General features: G+C 41.7%; 1 protein-coding gene across 5 annotated transcripts in view; it reads left to right on the forward strand.

Annotated features, from left to right (window-relative positions):
* The window catches only part of LOC121709139 (myotonin-protein kinase), a 173,657-nt gene that overhangs the window by 84,032 nt on the left and 71,329 nt on the right, over positions 1–18,296 (forward strand). For all 5 annotated transcript variants that reach the window (XM_042092274.1, XM_042092275.1, XM_042092276.1 and 2 more), the window contains exons 5-8: positions 2,207–2,355; positions 2,455–2,548; positions 2,673–2,870; positions 13,080–13,328. In XM_042092274.1, the coding sequence (XP_041948208.1) occupies positions 2,207–2,355; positions 2,455–2,548; positions 2,673–2,870; positions 13,080–13,328 (690 nt within the window). The remainder of the gene's footprint in view (positions 1–2,206; positions 2,356–2,454; positions 2,549–2,672; positions 2,871–13,079; positions 13,329–18,296) is intronic.

An 18,296-nucleotide genomic window follows, 5' to 3' on the forward strand; every position in this document is an offset into this window, starting at 1 on the left:
TGAATGATTAAATGCACCACTTCTTTCCCCCCAAAATGTCCCTCACCTTCTGTATGCTATATTGCACAATACTGAATGCTCAGGTAAATACTAAGTAGTAAACAAACTATGTAAATCATTACTAATAAATGGCAGAAACAAACCAAATGCATGTAGCGGTAGACGCCTTTTGCTGTAGAGATTTTCCATTTACTACATACAGTAGGCACTCTGAGTCCATGTATGGGGCACATATATATTATTCAGATGACACACAAACACAAGTAGACAAGACCTGTTTAGTTCAAAAGCTCACTTGCCACGGCAAGGCACAGATCAGGAGTGAGATGACGAGACAAGACAAGAGACAATGTTAGTATTTGTTTTCTTTTTGTTGTTTTTGTTGATGTTTTTTGTTGTTGTTTTTTTCTTAGCTGACAAAGACACACACATCACAAGGACATGAACACACAAAAAAGAACACATATATGTCCTAAATGGTCAGGGAAATGGATAATCAACAGTGTAAATCATTACTAATAAATGGCTGACAATTTTTTTTTTTTTTAATGTAGCAGGCCTTTTGCTGTAGAGATAATGACTATCCATATCCATATCCTATCCATACAGGGCCGGCATTCCCATCATCTTGTGATAGACTATGCATGGCCTAATGGCTCTCCTGCCCCGTGTCACCACCTCTGCTCCTGTTGCGAGCAGCATGGCCAGATCTGCCTCGCGCTCGCGTCGAGTGGAGAGAATTTGCGCAGCTCAGACTAGGCCTACTGTCATTCTCATTGCGACTCCCCACACTGCCTCTACGTTCCCCCCTAACTGTCCTATGAGCACTTCGACCTCGTCTAACATACCCAGTGGCATTAGACAAAGGCTCCACCACGTTACTGTCGTCGCGATTGCGGAGAGGCACACGTTCAAAAGACAGAAGCTAGCGCTATGGACATTAGGCTACCTCCAGCCTCGTTCGCCACACCACTAACACCCTGCTAACTTTCCGATGAACACTCCGAACCCGTGAAACATTATTCCCACCAGTGACATTGGGCAAACGATTCAACGTTTGTGCTTGGTGTAAGCTAAACTATGGAGTAAACTCTCACTTTGTCCAGCTGCATCATTGCAAGGCAGGGACGCATCTGAAGCCTCACTAAACGAATCACCGTCATTTTCTGAAGGCAGATATTCCCCTTCAGAATCAGGGTCCGCGAATAGAAGACCCAACACTTCATTTCGGGTAAACTTTTTTGATGCCATTAGACGATAATCTAATGCAAATACTCGCTGACGTTGACAATATCGCCCTGACAAAGTGGCTCACACACACACCAGCTCCGGTATTTCACGCACTGATTTAATGCGCTGTAGCTAGAAAGTTTTGTTTAAAGCCTGCCCTTTTTTCGACTCGGGGATGACGTATGACATGTCTGCCATCTAGTGGAGTGGAGGTCGAACGAAATATGACACACTATTTGACTAAATCGGCCGTTTTATTCAGTACCGCATCTTGTCGACTAAAGTCGACCGTGGCGCCTAGAGGGTTAATTTAGACAAAGTCGCAGTAGTGACTTGATGGTCAAAGGTCGTAGGCTATCATTAACTAAAATACATATATTTCATGTGGTAATGTTAATTTAGACATACACATATTGCACATATTTTTCATTTATGTTTTATTTCAGCAAACTAAAATACTGTTTTGGTTCTCATCCTCTACCTGCCCGCAAGGAGTTCCTTATCCGTCCACACCCCCACCCGTGAATTTTAGGAATGTCACAATCCACCCGTTCGAGCAACTTTTATGCGGGTACCCGACCTGTTACAGGACTCTGGAACAGGATAAAAAAATGTTTAACAGGGGGACGCTGTGGCGCAGCAGGCTACAGCGCCTGTACCATGTACGGGGACCCAGGTTTGAATCCGGCCTGCGGTCTTTTCCGGATTCCCACCCCATCTCTCTCTATCCCACTTACTTCCTGTCACTCTTCACTGTCCTGTCCACATAAAAAGGCAAAAATAGCCCAAAAAATATGAACATTTATGAATATGTAGGATTAGCCAACACACTGTGACATTGAACTCATGTGTCAAGATAGAAAATTATATGAACATGTTATTTCCAGCTGCAATTACAATATCAAGACTACCAATTCATTTTAAAATGTTATTATTTTGAGTAGTAATGTACCTATTCTTACTATGTTTTTCTCAGTATCTCGTTATGGATTATTATGTTGGTGGTGACTTGCTGACTTTGCTCAGTAAATTTGGAGATCGGATTCCAGAGGACATGGCCCAGTTCTATCTTGCAGAGATGATTATGGCCATAGACTCTGTCCACATGCTTGGCTATGTACACAGGTATATGTCAAGCTGAATTAACTGAACCACTTTCAAATAATATTATCTCTTGTGTGAATGCATTATCATATATGGTGTATAATTATTGTCATGCTTCAGAGATGTCAAACCAGACAATATCCTGCTCACCGCAGATGGTCATGTAAGGCTTGGGGACTTTGGATCTTGTCTGAGACTCCAAGAGGATGGAATGGTGAGTCTCATTTGAATTTAGTTGTTATTAAAGTACCATTTATTGAATTAGAACTGTGTTCAATCCTGTCAGGACCTGTCTTATTAGCCAAAAGACACATTACTATGTTTATGTGTGTTCTCAGGTTCACTCATCTTTGGCAGTGGGAACTCCTGATTACCTGTCTCCAGAAATATTGCGTGCAGTGGAGGGTGGGAGTGGGTATGGCATAGAGTGTGACTGGTGGGCCCTGGGTGTATGCGCCTATGAAATGTTGCTGGGGACAACACCTTTCTATGCTGAGTCCCTCTCTGAGACATACGCCAAGATCATCCATTTCCAGGTGTGCTTCCATGATAACAACAGCTATTCATCCAGTAGAATTAAAAATGTACAAAATGTATAAAAATGTAGCAGCCTCAGAGAACAATACTAGATTATGACCATGGTTACATGTCATTACAGTATGTTCTGGGCTGGCTGACATGATCTGATCATAGATATGTATGCTCTTAGCCTAGAATCTAAATGTAATTTGCAGCCAGGGTAGTCTAGCAACCCTCCGTTGGCTTGCAAACTGGAAAAATTAAACTTCTAGCAGGCCAATCACATAGTGTATAGTTGGCGACGGTTCCGTGTGAATTTCCTACTACTTGAAAACAAAGAAGATGGATGCTGCTGCTGACGAACAGCGGTCTTTAAATCGCGTCTAGAGTTTTTTAAATTGGCAAAAGTTTGATCAACTAGCCAACTAGCTCTGCTGGTGGGAAAATGCATGGGACTCATGAGTTGTAGCGCTATCCTATTGTGTGCAGAGGAAATTTGAAAGACAACCGTTTATCCCGCCCCTCGGATTGAGCAGTGCCAATGGTAAGTTCCCAGACCCTACATATTGGTGTGGGTCTGGCTTGTCAGGCTAGTATGCTCTCAGATCAGATGGTGTATACTAGTGAGCCAAGAGTTGCAAGTTCGTGGAAAGTTTCAGATAAGTTTTTTTGGTAAATTTCCAAAAACCTTCCACCTTGCAAATGCATATTACAGTTGAGAGACATTAATATTAGTCACACACAAATGTCCATGTTTATAAAAATCAAGTCAAGTCAAAGTCTTCGTTCAGTCCTCCAGAAGACAATGTGTCCATGTAAAAAATCCAGCGTGCTTCACATTGTCAAAGTTTTCTTTCCACGTCACGGCTTCTGCGGCTGGGTGATAGGCGTTCAATTCCCATTACCTCCAAGTCACTCATCTTGTGCTCAGCCATGGAGAAGTGTCTGGCCACTGGTGATCTAATGTCCTTTCTGTGGATGGTACTCCTGTGTGTTTGTTGATTCGGATTCTCAGTTTCCTGTTGGTCTTGCCAATGTATTGTAATCCACAAGGACAAGTTAGTAAATAAATTACATTCGCAGAGCTGCAAGTTATGATTCCTGACTTTGAGCATTTTAATTTATTGATTTTCTTCATACCTGTAGTGGTGCACGATGTGCAATTCCGGCAGGGGAAAAAAACGTTTGCATCGTGCAGTCATTCCCGTGGTGTCTTGGAGCGATCAAACCTATCAGCATGCATCAAGATGTCACATACATTTCTAGCCCTGGAGTGTACAAAGAGTGGTGGATCTCTAAACAGGGTAGCACATGCTTGATCTGTGTTGAGGACATCCCAATGCTTCCTAATTATCTTTTCTATCTGGTTGGTTAGAGGTGTGTAGGTGGTACAGCAGATCACAGAATGGTCTTTTTTTCTTTCTTTCATTGGTTTGGGTGTCATTCTGGTCCGAATTTACCTTATGAAGGGCCCGTTCCAGTGTGTCTTTGCTGTAGCCTCTTGCCAGGAATTGACTGTACATCTTGTCTGTCTCAGTCCGGAAGTCTTGGTCATCACTGCAGATTCTCCTCACTCTCAGGAATTGGCCGTATGAGAGCCCCTGTTTCAAAAAGGTGGGATGGAAGTGTATGACCCAGGTGTCCAAAAACTGTCCTTGAAAGGATCACATTCCATGCTGGTTTTATGTAGACAATTCATGTACAGTAGAAAAGACTGGAGTAGCTGTTCAGAGCCCCACCATACTAGAAGACAGGCATCAATGTACCGCTTGTAGAACAGGATATGGTTTGCAAACAGGTTGTTGGAGCATATGTAGCTTTCTTCCAACATCCTTAGGAAAAGGTTAGCAAAATCAGGGGCTAAGGCCGCACCCATAGCCACACCCATGTTTTTCAAATAGAAGTCACTTCCAAATAGAAAATAAGCTTTGCTTAAAACTATCTGCCATGTCAACAAGGAACTGTGTAGGAGGCGACTGATGGCTACGTTTCTCCAAAAAGTGTTTGAGTGCCCTCAGGCCACTTTGGTGTGGAATATTGGTGTATAAAGACACCGCATCGTTGTGAGAGATGACTGATGAGGTCTCCTGTGTCTCTGATGTACGATAGAAGATCTGTCACCAGTGATCTGATATGTTGATCAATATATTTGGAGAGAGGCTCAGTCAATAAATTGTTGCTAGGCACTATTGAATGTCCCGGGGGAATCTTGGTAAACTGTTTATGCACTTTGGGTAAGATGTACAGTAAATCACAGGAATGGTGGGATGTTCCTTCGTGAGAAATCTTTTCTCTGTGTTTGTGATGGACCCAGCAGCTGTGCAGCATTCAAGAATAGATCTATTTCCCTTTTGAATTTGGTGGTTGGATCATTGGGGAGCTTTTTATATGCATTAGTGTCTGCCAATTGTCTTAAAATCTCCATGTCAGCTCTGTCCATGCAAACTAGACCACCTTTGTCTGCACTCTTGAAAATTATATCAGACTCTTTGGACAATTGTTGGAGTGAAGATCTCTCTTGTGCGGCCAGGTTCAGTTGATGTCTGTTTCTATTCTGTGAATGGAACATGTTGTCAACATCTCTTTCCACTAATTTGCAGAAGGTGTCAATGCTAGAACATGTCACAGGTGGTACAAATTTGCTCCTGACTCTAAACTGTGGTGTAGACTTGACCTCAATAGAGCCAGTCTGCCCAGTTGTAGGCAAATCTGTCCTGTCTTTATGATAGAAATACTTAAGCTTCATGCTGCGAAAGAATTTGAAAAGCTCTACCTTGTACCGCTTGTTGAACTGCGAGTTTTATAAACATGGACATTTGTGTGTGACTAATATTAATGTCTCTCAACTGTAATATGCACTTGCAAGGTGATTCAGTATGTTAGTGTTGATAATGTTTTGCTTCTGGAATGGATGATTGAACATGCAGTTAGTCTCTGGTATTTGTTAATTGATTGCTAATTGAGCACATGAGGAATTCAAGAATCGTTGTGCTAAACAAATCCACGTTTGGGAGCTTTAATCAGTGTGCGGACCTTTATTATTTCTTCTTCACACCTACACATAACCCATGAATAATAGTCAGATAATAGTCAGAAACGATTAAAATTTTAGCTAAAAGACTTTCCCAGGTTCAGAAATGTACAAAAATAAGTGATATTTTATCAGTTAGCAGAAAGCATCTGAGAAAAGTTTGGTCTTAAGTCTAGATTTGAAACTGGCTACAGCTTAAGGGCCATAAGCAATCTAATCAAATATATATATTAGCAATAAAGGCCTATACAGTATATATCAACTGCCATAGACATTCTCACTTGGCCTTGACAGACAGAGGCAACATTTTCGACACTTAATCTTCACAGTGGACCAGCAATCTCCCTCAGAGTGCAGTTCCCATAATTTGCATCGAACAGTCCAGGGGTAAATTGAGTACAAAAAAAAACACTTAGTGTCGTGTATATTTTCCTTTCCATATTAAAAATTCCAGGAGACACAAATCAATCAGAAGGAGACAGTATACAATATAAAGCCTATTTTATTATGTTGAAACAAATATCAATTGGAATAGAAAAATTGGAAAAGAAATACACACATTTTCGCCAGGTGAGACGACCCCCCCCCCCCCCCCCCCCCACACACACACACACACACAACTTGAACTCAGTTCAGTTCAGTTCAGTTCAGATATCTTTATTAGTCCCCGAGGGGCAATTCGGTTTACAGCCAACCCATCCATGATGGGGTTAAAAGTTAAAAAATGCATTAGCATACACTGTATAAATGTATACAATGTTAAGAATAATAAATAGACAAATAAATAAGTAAGTACTGCAGCAGTCATACATCACCTGTCTACAGCCACACACAGACACGCACACACACACACACACACACACACACACACACCTGCCAGTGACGGAACAGAGCAGCGGAGTCCAAGAACCAGTATTGTTGTAGTTATGTGCATTCTTTTAACAGTCTTATATGATGTTCATTTAACAGTCTAATAGCAGAGGGAATTAATGTGTTGGCATAGAGGTTAGTTTTACGTATTGGCACATGGTACCACCGACCTGACTGCATGATAACCAATTCATTACCGAGTACATGACTTGGTTGGCAAGATATGTTAGTTAGTTAGTTTATTTGTCCTTACATAGGAAATTTTCCTATGTTTTATGTAAAACTTCCTATGTAAGTAAGTTTTCACATACCATACAATACAAGCCTCACAGACATGAAATACATAGATACACACAGTTACGGTTCTTCACCCACCACCCTGTTACCACATACCCCACCCACATAGATGTTAACAGCACATATACAGCACATATATCACAACAGCACATATACAGCACATATACATCACATTACACCGATACAACAGGAAAACCATCACCAGTTGGCATTACAGAGGAATGAGGGCGGCACAGTGATCCATCACCGCTGTGTGTTGTTCAGTGCTGCTATTGCAGAGGGCACAAAGCTTTTCCCAAAGCGTACTCGCTTCCACCCCATAGCCCCGTATCTGCGTCTTGATGGAAGCAGAATGAAGAAGGGATTGAGGGGGTGGGTGGGGTCATGAGCGATGGTCTGTGCTTTGTTCTTGGTGAATTTACTGTTGAGATCTGAAAGATTAGGGGTGGGGAGGCCTATTGCTTTGGCTGCGGTATGAGTGATGCGTGTGAGTCTTTCTGTTTCTGTTGGCAGCAGTTAGCATGTTGAAAAAGCAGGGAAGGCAGTAGAGGAGGATGGGCTGGACTATGCTTTTGTACAGGAGCAGGTGACAGGGGGCAACAGAAAGTGATCTGAGCTTACGGATGGCATAGTCTCTGTTGACTGCGTTTTTGTATGTCAGTGGTGTGTTGCTCAAAGCTGAGTTTATTGTCCAGGGTGAGTCCAAGGTATTTGAAACAGTCCACTATTTCTACGGTGTCGTTGTTGATGCAGGTGGGGTTGTGGATTGTGTCAGATGGTGTTCTGGTGTTGGTGATTACAAGTTCCTTGGTTTTACTGATGTTAAGCTGAAGGTAGTTGTCAGTGCACCATTGTGTGAGGTGGGAAATGGAGTCTTGGTATGCAGATATGGAGTTATTGTCGTTGAGGAGTGCAAGTACAGCAGTGTCATCAGAGTATTTGAAGTATGTGGTGATGGGTGTGGGACTGACACAGTCATTGGTGTAGAGGGTGAAGAGGAAGGGGCTTAGGACACACCCCTGCGGGGCGCCGGTGTTAATTGTGGTGAGTGGTGATGTAACTGTACTAATCTTGATGGCTTGTGGTCTGTCACTGAGGAAGTTGTGGATCCAGTGGATGAGGGTCGGGGGGACGTGCAGGTGGTGGAGTTTGTTGATCATCAGGTGCCGTTGGATGGTGTTGAAGGCAGAACTGAAGTCAATGAAGAGTAATCTGGCGAAGTTTGTAGGTGTTTCAAGATGTTGGAGGAGGGAGTGGAGGAGACATGCCACAGCATCCTCCGTCCCTCTCCTGGCCTTGTAGGCAAACTGGTGGCTGTCCAGCTGTGGGCTGACAACTGGGAGGAGGGTTCTGAGGATCAGTTTTTCCAGGCATTTCATGATTATTGAGGTGAGTGCAACTGGCCGGTAGTGGTTGAGTTCGGAGGGGCGGGGTTTCTTGGGTATTGGTATGATAGTAGATATTTTCCACAGCACTGGTACAGTAGTGGTTTTGTATGACTCGGCAAACAGTGAATAGATGGTGGGGGAGAGCTCAGCTGCGCAGTCCCTTAGCACCCGGGCAAGGATGCCGTCTGGACCCGGAGCTTTCCCAGGCTTGCATCTCCTCAGCTGCTGACGCACGTCCTCAGTTGTAAATGGGACCTGGGGGTCTGGTTCCAGGGTGGGAATGGCCTCCAGTAGAGTCCTGCAGGTGTCTGAGTGGTCCACTGTGTCGAATCTGGAGTAAAAGTTGTTTAATTCTATGGAAAAAGAGCTTGGGTCTGATTTATCCTGTAGTTTGTGTTTACTGTCCAGTCCTGTGAGTGTTCTTATTTTTTGAAAGGCTTGTTTTGTGTTCATGGTGCTGAATTCATGCTCTAGTCTGTCTTTGTATTCGAGTTTAGCCTTGAAGATGTCATTTTTTATTTGCCGGTTTATGTGTTTGAGTGTAGTCCAGTCCTGCCTCTTAAAGGCCTCCCGCTTCTCCCTCATTCTGAGTTTGATGTGTTTAGTGATCCAGGGTTTAGAGTTCGGAAATGTCCTGATGGTCTTTGTTGGTATGATTGTGTCAACACAGAATTGTATATAATCCGTGATGACAGGGACCCTTTCCTCCAGATTCCCCTCAAAGACACACCAGTCCGTGCATGCAAAGCAGCCTTGCAGCTCTGCCGTGGCGTCCTCCGACCACTGTTTGGCGCTGTGGATCTCAGGCTTTTCTCGTTTCAGAGCCTTTCTGTAGAGCGGAAGTAGGGTGATGACGTTGTGATCTGCAAAACCGAGTGGCGGGTGAGCACGGGAGGTGTACGCGTTGTTAATGTTCCCATAACACAGGTCCAGTGTGTTCTTCCTCCTTGTTGGAATGTCCACGTATTGCTGGAAGGAGGGTAGTGAACTGTCAAGCCTGCAGCTGTTAAAGTCACCCATAATGAACACCGGAGCATCGGGGTACTTCGCCTGCATGCTGATAACGGTGCTAACAACTAGCTCAGCTGCTGCTGTGACGTTCGCACTGGGCGAGATGTAAACACAGCTGACCACTATGGTGGGGAATTCCCTTGGGAGGTGGAAGGGGCGCATGGACAGTGTCAGCATCTCCAGGTTCGGTGTGCATACCTGGCCATGAACTTTGATGTTGTTGCACCATCTGTTGTTAACGTACATGCAGACCCCCCCCACCCCGCTCCTTGCCCGAATTCCCAGTCCGGTCCGCCCTGAAGATGTTGAAGTTGTCTTGCTGTACCTCATTGTCAGGAACGGTGTCGTTCAGCCAGGTCTCCGTTAGTGCCAGGATACCGGCTTCTTTGTAGGACCTCTGCACCCTGCATTTGGCATGGAGTATATCAGTCTTGCTCCGGAGGTGTTTTCCAGAGAGAACAGAGATCTTCTAACTGGGTACCAGTAATTTTTGAGCATACTTTGACAATGTCGCTCAAGCTCTTTTTGTCCTTCACAGACAGTCCAGTCAAGAATGAAGAGTTTTGCATCTTCTACACCCTTGCCCGCTTGATAGGCAAATTGTAGTGGATCTAGTTTGACTACAGTAAGGGAGATGATTGTGTCCTTGAGGATCTTTCTCAAGCAAAATGTGAATTTCTTTGCTAGGAGAGAGGGTGATGGAGAGCGCGTGCCTAAGTGGCGATTATTTCTGGTGGTAGCAGAGTAATGGATAAGAATTGTTTCGAATAAGACAAAAAAAAAAGATATAGGCAATGAATGAAATGTTAGGTATCCGCATGATGTAGGTATCTGCGGGCAGGGGGTTTGGACAGCGGGTTAAGTGAAATAGATCAACCTATTCTGTTCTTGCTGTTTGTCTCACGATACAGTCCGTACTGAAACTATAGAAAGCCCCAGACCAATAGGCAAGATGTTTTGTGGTGCGTCAGAAAATGAGACATTTTATTTTGAATTTTTTCCCGAAAAGTGGGGTAGCCACTGGCCTCGTGACCCAGCCAATATAAATTATTATAACTTTATTACATATACTTATAGTTATAGATATATATAGGACTACAGTAGAAGTCAAAACTCTTTATGCATCACTATACGCATTTAGCAAAGCAAAGTAGTTATGATGCATCATAAAACTGACAAGTGAGTAGGCAGATCTTGACATATTTATAATGCATTATTCAGATTAAAATTATAATCATTCATAATTAGCTGTCATAATGCATCATGAAATTGGTTATGACAACTTGGGAATACATATAGATGGTAATAATGAGCATTACAATGCTTTATAGACATCTTATAAAACATTATGAATGCATTCATAGGGCGTTATAAATACAACCTTCATAGAAAGTGTTACCACATTTTTTTACACATAAATCTTGAAATTTATCAACCAAAATGAAGAGCAAACTCACATAATGATTCAGAATATTTATGCCAACATCAAACTCCAAATATGCATACTTAATAATGAGGTTTGGTATATTTTATTGGCTCTTATGAGTGGTTTAACCAGACCCGGCAGCAGACACAAATTCACGGACTGGCACTTTTCCAAGGGGGGCACAAATTGATCACTGCTGGAACTTAAATTGATCACGGAAGTTTAAGCTGACACTTGACAAAACATTCTAATATAAAAAAATGTAGATGCAATTGGTGTAAAATGGTGCAGATCCTTTAAGAGAGCCCCGTGTGCAGGGATAGAGAGAGAGAAAGCGTGAGGGGATATGTTTTATGTGTGTTAGAACTGAGACTGTGTGGAGAAAGTAGACATGCTGTTGAGACTAGAGCGAGTTATATTCAAAGTAATGCAAAGTAATAAATCTGCAGATAAAACCAAAATCCTTGTTCATTTGCTAACCACTTTCAGATAGAGGTTAGGGAGTTTTCTACCAAATTTTGCTGCTCTTATTTCTTCATTGTATGTGCCTTCTTATTTTTACTTTTTATATTGTTTACTTGAATGTTATGTTTGTCTGTGGACCTAATTGGTAAAATATGTCTTGTCTCCACCGTGGGATAGTAGGAAACGCAATTTCGATCTCTTTGTATGTCTTGACATGTGAAGAAATTGACAATAAAGCAGACTTTGACTTTGAGTTAGCCATGAAGTTACGGATAACTTCGGCCCTGGAGCGTTAACAAGCTCCCCTATGTTCTCCGACTAGGCAAAAGAAGAAACAGTAAAAGTTAACACTATCAAACAAACAAAAAAATGACTAGGCCTACTTACTAACTACAATATGAGACATAACCTACCTGCGAGCCGATAAGCCATATTTGTTATCGGATGACAGGGGTTAGTGCAGAAGTGAAGTAGGCTAACCTAAACTTGTGCCACTAAAAATGTCCTCTACATGAAGGTGATAGCTGGGCTTACCTAATGTTCCTGATTGATAAACTACGGAATAATACAGATTTTACTAGTTTTATTTGCTACTTGCTATATTTACAAACCTATAATATAGGCCTACATTAAACTAGTGTTCAAAGTCAATCCATGGGACTGGGGAAGTGGGGTTGGTTGGTGCAGCCAAGCTCATCCAGGGCGGGCACAGATTCAAAGCACCCTCTGTAATGAATTACATTTCTAATTAAAAACAAAAATTCTTATGCAAAACACTGATGAAAGAGACATTGCAATAAAAGATGGTTCTTGAGGGTTACCAGGGTTGGGTCAGATTACTTTGAAATATAATCCATTACTGACTATAGATTACATGGCAGTTTTTGTAATCAGTAACATAATCAATAGGATTTCCCAAAACATGTAACATAATCTGAATACTTTAGGATTACTTTTTAAACAACTTGTACACAACATACACATTCTTATTTTCCATGGTCTTTAAATGACTCTTTGTTAAAGCTACATTGTGTAATTTCTAAGTCAATTCTAAGCAAAAACCCATTTCTTCTTTCAAAAATATGTGCTCATTCATGTGTATTTACTTCCACCAACAAATCAAAATATTCTCGTAAGCGTAGAATCTGCCATTCAGAATACATACGAGCGAGTCGCCTGTATGGCGGCAGCCATGTTTCGGGCTCCATCTTTAGAACATTAGCCAAGGAGAGACATACCTGAAATTCTAGCTCTGCCTTTCACGTTTGTCGGACAGTTACCAAACTACAGCGTTGTACTTGCTGCTGGGAAACCCCTAATGTTGAATCACCTGCTGATCTCTGACTCTTCGTATGCAGACAGAAGACCACATTAGCGTTAGCTTGAGCTACATATCTTGTACAGTATTGTTGAATAACGTTAGCACTGATAAGTTACTCACTGAATGTAAGCCAAAATAACAAATCCATAGCGACATTATTCATCTTGCATGAAGTATATGAGCTAATAGTTTTACGGGCTAAATTACTAAATGCAATTTGCAAATATTTTTCTAAAATAATGTCATTACGAGAAGGAATACTCAATAATTTTGTAATTTTGTGATAGTAATTGTTGTAAATATTTGTTATATTCATCATTTTGATTAAATCAAGTTTTATGTAAGCCCTTTTTATTTCACTAGGGAAAAATTAAGTGCTAATCATTTCATTTGACAGTGGAATCTGTGTTGTTGCAGGATTACTTTGAATTCCCTTCAGGAGATCAACAGATTTCTCCAGACGGCAGGTCTCTAATTACAGGGTTGATCTGTGAGAGGCAAGAGCGTCTGGGGACCAGAGGTTCTGGGGACTTCAGGGGCCATCCCTTCTTCAGTGGACTGGACTGGGGTCGTCTTCACCTGCTCCCAGCTCCATTCCAACCAGAAGTCTCCAATCCCACTGATACATCCAACTTTGATGTGCTTGATGATTGCCTGAGTGAAATGGTATTTGGAACTGGGGATGCTACAGTTTGTTATCCTAGTTACGACTATTATTAAATATTTGATAATAATAATAATAATAACAATTTAAAGTGCCTTTCATGACACCCATGGTCACTTCACAAACAAAAAGGTTGTTAAAATTAGTCATCTCATAACATAAAAAATAAAAGTAGAAGTCAGTCAGTCAGTCAGTCCATAAGCCATCTTGAAGAGGTTTTAAGTCTGTTTTTAAAGTCAGTAATTGAGTCAGAGTGTCTAATGTAGTCTGGCAGTGAATTCCACAGCTTGGGGGCGATGTAGCTGAAAGCCCTTTCTCCCAGGGTGCTGAGGTTCACACTAGGGACATGCAGTAAGCCGGCTGAGGAGGATCTCAGTGAGCGGGCAGGGGTGTTAACTTCCAGGAGATCAGTGAGGTAGGTGGGGGTATAATTGTAAACGTATAAACTAATAAACGTATTCTGTAGGCAACTAGAAGCCAGTGCAGTTGCATAAGCAATGGTGTTACATGGCTAGTGGATTTGGAGCCTATTATAATCCTTGCTGCAGAACTCTGAATCAGTTGGAGCCGATGGAGTAGCTGATTAGGTATTCCAGACAAGATGGAATTACAGTAGTCAAGGCGGGATGTCACATACGCTTTTACAAGGACTTCTACACTCTGCTGGGTGAAGTCGTGCAATGTTCCTTAGATGGAAAAAGGCACTTCGAGACATACTGTTTATGTGTGCACTAAATGAAAGTGTATTGTCCAGTATGACACCAAGGTTCTTGATCTGGTTGGAGAAAGGGATGGTGCTGCCATCTATACAAAGGGTGAAAGGTTCCATCTTAGCAAAAGCTGATTTGGAGCCAACCACTAGCAGCTCAGTCTTACTGCTATTCAGCTTCAGGTAGTTTTGTGTCATCCACAAGTTTATGTCATGGAGGCAGGCAGTAATTGCAGCTGGCAGAAGAGTGGCAGTGGGTTTTGTAGATAAGTAGAGCTGGGTATCGTCAGCATAGCAGTGACATTGAATACCATGTTGCCTGAACAAGTGGGAGGAGGTAGATAATAAACACCAGAGGGCCTAACACAGACCCCCTGGGGCACCCCTCTTGTCACAGCACTCAATTAAATTCAATTCAATTTAATTCAATTCAATTCAATTCAGTTCAATTCAATTCAAGGTTGCTTTATTAGCATGAGTACAGTGTTGCCAAAGCACAATTAAAACAGCATAACAATTAGAACATTGACAGCATTAAGGGAAACAGTAACATGTAATATAAAAAATTGCGTATACCTTCACTTTCTCTCTCTTTTTCCACACACACACACACACACACACACACACACACGGGCAGCATACACATTATAATACATTGGATTAAGTACAGACATTAGGTCAGGCATTGTGGCAAAGTGTCCGACTCACTGTCCCTCATGTCGTGGCAAGCTGTAACGTATTTTGCAGCCAGCGAAGCAGTCAGTCCTTCTCCTAGTAGGTGGACCAATTTATCAGTCTTTAAAGAAGACCTATGCAACAATTTGAGCAAAAATGACCTTAATTATGCAGGTTGAGAGTCGTTCTGATGGTTCTACAACACTTTTTGGGTCGTTTGGTGGGTGCTTCGTCTCCCCCTAGTGCTTCTCCGTGGAAAAAACGAATATGCAACTTTCTGGTCCCATCCCGAACAAATCCAGATGTGACTCAGCGGAAGTATCCAATCGCATCTCAAAAATGTAGTGAGATTGTAGTTTTTAAGAAGACTGCAAAACTGCAGTCTAAGTTTGCTAATCTGTTCAAACTTTGGACAGTATAGGAGAAAGTGCATCTCTGTTTCAACCTCACCAGTCCTACAATGACCACAGAGCCGCTGCTCTTTGGGAAGCCGTGTTTTTTTGTACCGCTCTCAGACTTGCAACTCAGCATTTGTACATACTCTGTCCTTTCAGAGAGATAGTGAACCACTGGTGAACACTGCCCTGCACTCCGATATTGGCTAAACGTTCCAGGAGAAGATGTTGAGAGATGGTGTCAAAGGCTGCACAGAGATCAAGGAAAATCAGAATAGAAACTAGAAATAGCGGATGGAAAGCTGCTGGGTTAATGTTGGTGGGGAGATTCCTGAAAAAAAAACATTGAATCACTTAATCTTTGAGTTCATACAAACCCTTGTACCAAAAAACCTTGTGTGTCAGGCGTTCTTGAGATATCACACTCAAGGTGGGTTTGACCTTGACATTTGACTTCATCATTGAGTCCATACAAATGTTCACACCAAATTTGAAGCATTTTACAAACTATATGCTAATATAAAAGTTAATGACATATTATTATTTATCTAGCTTTTCTGATTAGCTTTGTGGAGAATTTATGGAATTTATGGTGTATTTGTGGTGGCTTTATGGTCTTGTGGGGTGTATAAGGCACCCTACTGCCAGTGGTTGGTTGTTAGAGAGTTTGCGCACCTCTTCTTCCACTTCATCCTTATTGGATACCTTTGTGGTTGGCTGTCCTGTAATTGGTGACCTTCTGTCTAGTGTTTGAAAGTAGTGTACTCTTTGCCTTTGGAAGTACTATTTGGTTGCTGCTTGAATTTGGTGAAATTTAGGGGAGGGGTGTAACAGAGTTAGAAATGTAGTATAGTGTTTGTATGTGATTTTTGCCGTAATTAAGCAGCTTTATTGAGATTGGTGTTTTGGAGCCCCCTTTGGAGAAACGGTATACTGCAGCTCTGCTGCGTTTTGTCCTTGTATTGTTGCCATAGTCGATCAGAAGCGGTATGCTTTGCATTGGGTAGGTTGACTGTATAAAGCACTCCACACTTTGTTTTAATTTTGTAACTGTAAAATGTTGTTTAAGTTGAAAACTTCGATATACCACCTGTATTATATTACTTTACATGTATTGCTAGGATTTGGGTGCAATTCTAGCAACTTAGAGAACGTTTATTAATGTTTTCATTATGACCACGAGTTCATACTGTACACACTGAGTCTAACGCATAGGTCTAACGTGACTAGCTGGAAACTCCGCTAGCAACTTTCCATGTATTCAGTGTAGTTTAGCTTAGTGTGCATGGAAAGTGCAATTCAGTCTAGCAGGAAATTAATGTACATTTAGTTTAGCATTATGTTTATGCATTACCTCCATATGGTCTACGTCTGTGAGTGTTTAGTGAGTCTCAGAATATTAATAAACTGTCGTTCTGTGCACCTGAACATTCCATGTCTCATGTCTCCCTTGCTAGTAGGGCTAACAGTGATGGTATATGAATGCTGCATGTAATATAGCCCATTCAACTACTTTTTATTTTGCTTGTGCAGATGCTGTTTTATGTATGCCAGTGCCTGAAGGCATGTTTTGTTTTAACTTTTCCTAAAGGAATAAATGTGATAAGCCAGTTTTGGTCTCAGTCCCTTCACCGTCTGACTAATAGTTATATATTACTAATATATTAATTAAGCTTAACCAACTTTATTATAAGGGGCCCCACGCTTATAGCTATATACTACTAATATATTAATTAAGCTTAACCAACTTTATTGCAAGCAGTTCCGGCGCCGACAAGAGTGGCAGCATGTCAAGGTAGCTCCGTTTTCTTTTCTTGAATTTCCCCTTGGGGATCAATAAAGTATCTATCTATCTATTGTAAGGGTCCTATGGGGAGTGGTTCATATTGGGATAGGCAGAAGCACAGTTTCATAACAATTAGTTAAATAATAATGTCATTAACTTTTCTATTAACATATAGTTTGTAAATAAACATTTAACATTTGACAATTTTAAATGATGTAAGAAATAACTGTTAACTCTGTCCTCTGTCTCTTGGTGCCCTACGCACAATGCAAAATCGCACTGTCAAAATCATGTTAATTTTGACAGCACTACTTTTTACTTTACTTTACTTGCTAACTCCCTCCTCTTTCAGTCTATGCTCCCTGCTCTGGATCTGTTCGTTCTTCTTCTTCCTTGTGTTTTTTGGTTTCCATGGTCTCTCGCACTGGTTTCACCATACATAAGGGTTTCACTGTAAACTGCGCGCAGCCAATGGGCGTATAAAAAGTCATCACGTAGCATTACGGCACAGTGTTCATGGGAAATGTAGGAAGTACTGGCATGGGGATAAATGACTGAGAACAGCCTTATGCATCATGCATGTAATGCCTCACGCATAACCGGCCAAACTGGCTAGTAAGTTTTTGTTAATACCCGCCAAAATTCATTTTAACCCGCAGTTGGCGGGTTGGCGGGTGTTAATTTAGAACCCTGGCCACAACCTACCACTCATACAAACGTAGTTCAAAACTAATGCTAAGTTTCAGCCAGGGATTGTTTGCCATAGAATGTCATTTCCCTCGTCAGGCCAGCTATCGCTAGGAAAGGCGGCTGGCTGGCAATTTGAGTGTGAAGTGCTTAGCTACCGCCTCCACTGCACACAATCGCGAACCTAGAAACATTCCCGAGGTCTAGCTAACATAATATAACTTACCTACTGAATCCTCGGTTATCGCTTAATCAAGTTATGAACTTGCTTGCCGTAATACCAATATTATCAAACTAGCTAGAGTTAAACTTAACATCCTCTCTAGACGTAGCATCTAAGCTACAAGTTTGAAGCTAACACCAGCTTGCTTGCTTACTTGATTAGCCGTGTCGTTTTAAACAGACTTCACACACTTCATTCGAATAAAAAACACAAATTAATTGTAACTTACATTGGGTGTGGTAGGAAAACGTCCGTTTCGTCATCGTTTGTTGGACGAACCAGACAACAAGAACGTAAACTTTCTTTTGTGGTTGAAAGCGATGATGGTGTGAAGTGGCCTGTAGGAATCAATGACGCAAGGAGAACGCTACTGCGGATGCGCACAAGTTAATTATGGGATGTGTAGTTTTAGGGAGCGCCAGATTGTATGCATTAGAAACTGAGACAGTTAGATTCACAGTTGACACCTGTGCTAGTGTTCTGATTAGCCAGGGA

The sequence above is a fragment of the Alosa sapidissima genome, chromosome 5 (genome assembly GCF_018492685.1).
Source record: "Alosa sapidissima isolate fAloSap1 chromosome 5, fAloSap1.pri, whole genome shotgun sequence".
In the NCBI taxonomy this organism is placed as follows: Eukaryota; Metazoa; Chordata; class Actinopteri; order Clupeiformes; family Clupeidae; genus Alosa; species Alosa sapidissima.